The sequence below is a fragment of the Corylus avellana genome, chromosome 11 (genome assembly GCF_965113065.1).
Source record: "Corylus avellana chromosome 11, dhCorAvel1.hap1.2, whole genome shotgun sequence".
NCBI lineage: Eukaryota > Viridiplantae > Streptophyta > Magnoliopsida > Fagales > Betulaceae > Corylus > Corylus avellana.
In genome coordinates this window covers 6,871,787-6,875,354 of record NC_142500.1, presented here as the reverse complement: position 1 = coordinate 6,875,354, position 3,568 = coordinate 6,871,787, and the positions used below count along the sequence as shown (strand labels likewise).

At 35.5% G+C, this 3,568-nt stretch overlaps 1 protein-coding gene across 1 annotated transcript; it reads left to right on the top strand.

Annotated features, from left to right (window-relative positions):
* The first annotated feature begins 1,578 nt into the window (after positions 1-1,578).
* On the top strand, positions 1,579-2,895 carry LOC132165275 (myb-related protein 308). Its single transcript, XM_059575768.2, has 3 exons — positions 1,579-1,836; positions 1,941-2,070; positions 2,204-2,895. The coding sequence occupies exons 1-3, from the start codon at positions 1,704-1,706 to the stop codon at positions 2,832-2,834; spliced, it is 894 nt and encodes a 297-aa protein (XP_059431751.2). The 5' UTR covers positions 1,579-1,703; the 3' UTR covers positions 2,835-2,895.
* The last annotated feature ends 673 nt before the right edge of the window (positions 2,896-3,568 follow it).

Sequence of the window (3,568 nt, the reverse complement as noted above, 5' to 3'; positions counted from 1 at the left end):
GGAAGGTAGGGGAGTTAGTTACTTTTCTCATCTTGAATTGACAAGAGTAAGTGGAGTAAGAGGAAGTGGTCTTCTAGAATCCTATTAATGAATAAATAAATAAATAAAATAATAATGCATCTAGAAAGAAAGAGAGTGGAAAGAAGGAAGACCATGAAAAGTTGGAAAAGAATCAGAAGATAAGAATAACTTTGGTGGGACTGCCTTCTGCTTCCAAATTATGTATCAATTTGCAATGTTTTGCATTTATAGGTCCTCAACAATCTTTTTTTTCATGCCCATCCCTCCAAACTTTGTATTTTGTTCTTATTCTTGCATATTATTATTATTATTTTCCTTACGTGTTCTGGCAATCCAATGGATTTAGCTTATGTTAGAAGGTTCAGGTTTTATTTTATTTTCTCTTTTATGTACTCTTACCGTCTTTTTTTAATCTTAGCAATTGCAATTGCCTCAGCACATTTATTAACTAAATTAGCTTAAAAAATCACTTTTATTTATTTATTTATTTTAGCCATCTATTTTTTCAAAGTATATACATCACGCTCAACAATTTAGCTATCAAGTTTCATTATTTTATTTAAAAATTATTTTTCAAAGATTTCTTTATTCTTTTTTCAATAATCATATCTTTGAAGATTTTATCTTTTTGCAATGGTCATTTTTTTATTCAAATTCAGTTACTCACACTCGACGTCCCAGATGAAAACGAAAATAAATAAATAGTGCGATGAAAAAATGAACAGGTTCCCATATTCATGTTGGTATAATGCTTACTAAGCGCATTGAGCACTGATTTTTCAACAATTTACACAAAGAGGCTTGTATAACCTTTTTAGCATTTCGGCTAACCAAAATAGCTTTTTGGCAAGAAAATTTCCTAAAAAAGCTTAAAATTATCCTCCGTCTAAAACTTTTGGTTAGTGTGAGTACTATTCACTTACCAAAAAAAATAAAATAAAATTTACGCTCTCCTCTCCTCTATCTCCTCGTGTACACCAAAGGCAACTCTTAACACCGCTTCTCCATCAAGAAGAAAATCCCACGGATGGCACGATTAAACTCTTTCCTCCAACATCTTCAATTCCAAATTGAGTTTTATATCTCCGACAACAAAATTATGTTAATCACCGCTGATTTGATATTAGTTTTTTTTTTTTTTTTTTAATCAACTCTTAATGTCCAGAGTTTAAGTTTTACAATTGAAAGTGTATGGTTAAAATGTTGAGTTCAATAAGAGTGCTTTGAAAAAATAAATAGCCAAAAAAAAATTGTAATCTTTTTTTAACTATTTTGATTAATAAATAATACATGGTGAAGAATGCTTACATACATGGTGAAACAAAAAAAAAAAAAAAAAAAAAAAAGGAATATGTGGGTGGAAACAGAAATAAAAGAAAAGAAAGGTACGTAGGTGCGAAAAAGGAGGAGGAAAGAGCAAATAACACAAACTAGATGAAAAGTAGAGCTACCTACCAAATCCAGCACTAACTTAATTGCAACCACTCGTCTTTCTCACCAACTGGGTCAAAATACCCTTCCCCTCTTTTACTTGTCTAATTAAAAAGGGCCCGAGTCAATTGCACCTTCTCCCTGCCATCCACCGCTTCCCATTTTTACTCTCTCTCTCTCTCTCTGTTTCTCTCTTTTCCCCCAATTCCCTTTCAAGCCTCTCCATTCCCCTTCCAACCAGCAAAATAGCCATGGGAAGATCTCCTTGCTGTGAGAAAGAGCACACCAACAAAGGAGCTTGGACTAAGGAGGAAGACGAGCGCCTCATCAACTACATCAAACTTCATGGGGAAGGCTGCTGGCGTTCTCTTCCAAAAGCCGCTGGTAATTTATTTTATATTTAACTTTCACAAACACAGACCAGAAAAGAGAGAAATATTGTGGGGTTTTATTATTATTAATTTTTTTTTTTTTTTTTTTTTTTAAAGGTTTGCTTAGATGTGGCAAGAGTTGTAGACTGAGGTGGATAAACTACCTTAGGCCTGATCTCAAGAGAGGAAACTTCACTGAAGAGGAAGACGAGCTCATCATCAACCTTCACAACTTACTTGGAAACAAGTACGCCATAGCTCTTCCCTTTTCATGCTTTTTTTCTTTTTTTTTTTAAAAAAGTTGCAATATTTTCTCCCTTCTTTGTGAAATTAAAACAAGCAAAAATCTGATATGGGTTTTTACTCTTTTGATCTCTCAGATGGTCTCTTATTGCCGCCCGCTTGCCAGGAAGAACTGATAATGAGATAAAGAACTACTGGAACACTCACATCAAAAGGAAGCTCTACAGCCGTGGAGTTGATCCTCAAACTCACCGCCCACTCAACGCCGGCGCCACCTCAACCAAAACCGCCACCGCCATCAACACCAGCAGCAGTAACAAAACCAGTAGCGAAAACAACTCCACCAACAGCAATAGTAAGAAGAGTTGTAATTTCTTCGAAGTGCAAAATTACATGACACCATTGATGCAAGTGGTGGGAAATGAGTCTGCTGAAGAGTCAAATAGTAGCAGTGGAGTAACCACAGAGGAAGTATTCCCTGCGGAGCTCAACCTTGAACTCTCCATAGGGCTGCAACCCTATCAGCTTCAGATCCCTTCCATCAACATACAACCTCAGCAGCAGCAGCAGCAGCAGCAGCAACAACAACAACAACAACAACAACAAAAGCAGCAGGTTTCGTGGTACGAGAATGTCAGCCAAGGTGTATGTTTGTATTGCCATTTAGGGTTTCAGAACACCCAAGCATGTAGCTGCAAAGAAGCCATGGGAACAACCTTAACAGCTGACAACATCTACAGACATTATAGGGCGCCCTTGAACTCTTGAACCTTTTTAATTAATTAATTACAACTTATTTAGAAGTAGCTTGTGCCAGCTCACTTTGTAATCTTGTGGTGGAAAAGAAACATCTTAATTTTTTTTTGGCAAGAAGAGAATAGCTGTGAGATATATATATATATATATAATTAGTGTTTTTGATTTAGTCTAAGATCATTGAAGGCTCTTTCGAATGAGATTGGCTTCTTCCTATCGTGAGCACTAGTTGGAGAGTAAATAATGGTGAAGTGATGATCATCAATAAATTCAATCATACCAAAAAGGAAGACAGATGTTGACATGCGACAAAAAAATAATATGGAGTTCATCCAAATTTAGTTAAGAGTATCTGCGACAAGAATGAAAAAGGTTGTTTAATTAAACATGCAATGACAATTATACAAGCCAAAGTTTTTAGCCTACTTAATTGATTCTCTTAGTTATAAGGATGTTCCAGGCATTTGTATATACGAATCCCTTGTCAATGTTGGTCGGATAATAATACATGTAGCCCCCCTCGTATCATGTGTTGTTGAGGAGCCACATCATTTTATATTGACAATGATATGAATTTAGTTTGCCACCCGCATATTGATGCTATGAAACTTATTTATTCAAAAAAAAAAACCTTTGATGTCTCGAATTTTTGATGCAAGAACCTTTAATAGCCTCGAGCCGCCTTTTAAGGAGGAAATCTTCCGTCAAAAGGTTCACCGATAATTTGAAAACTAGATACATTCAAA

Excerpts from the sequence above, each read along its gene's own strand:
- LOC132165275 (XM_059575768.2), top strand. The coding sequence starts at position 1,704 with ATGGGAAGATCTCCTTGCTGTGAGAAAGAGCACACCAACAAAGGAGCT. Across the intron at positions 1,837-1,940 it reads TTCTCTTCCAAAAGCCGCTG|GTTTGCTTAGATGTGGCAAG; the intron begins GTAATTTATTTT and ends TTTTTTTTAAAG. Across the intron at positions 2,071-2,203 it reads CACAACTTACTTGGAAACAA|ATGGTCTCTTATTGCCGCCC; the intron begins GTACGCCATAGC and ends TTGATCTCTCAG.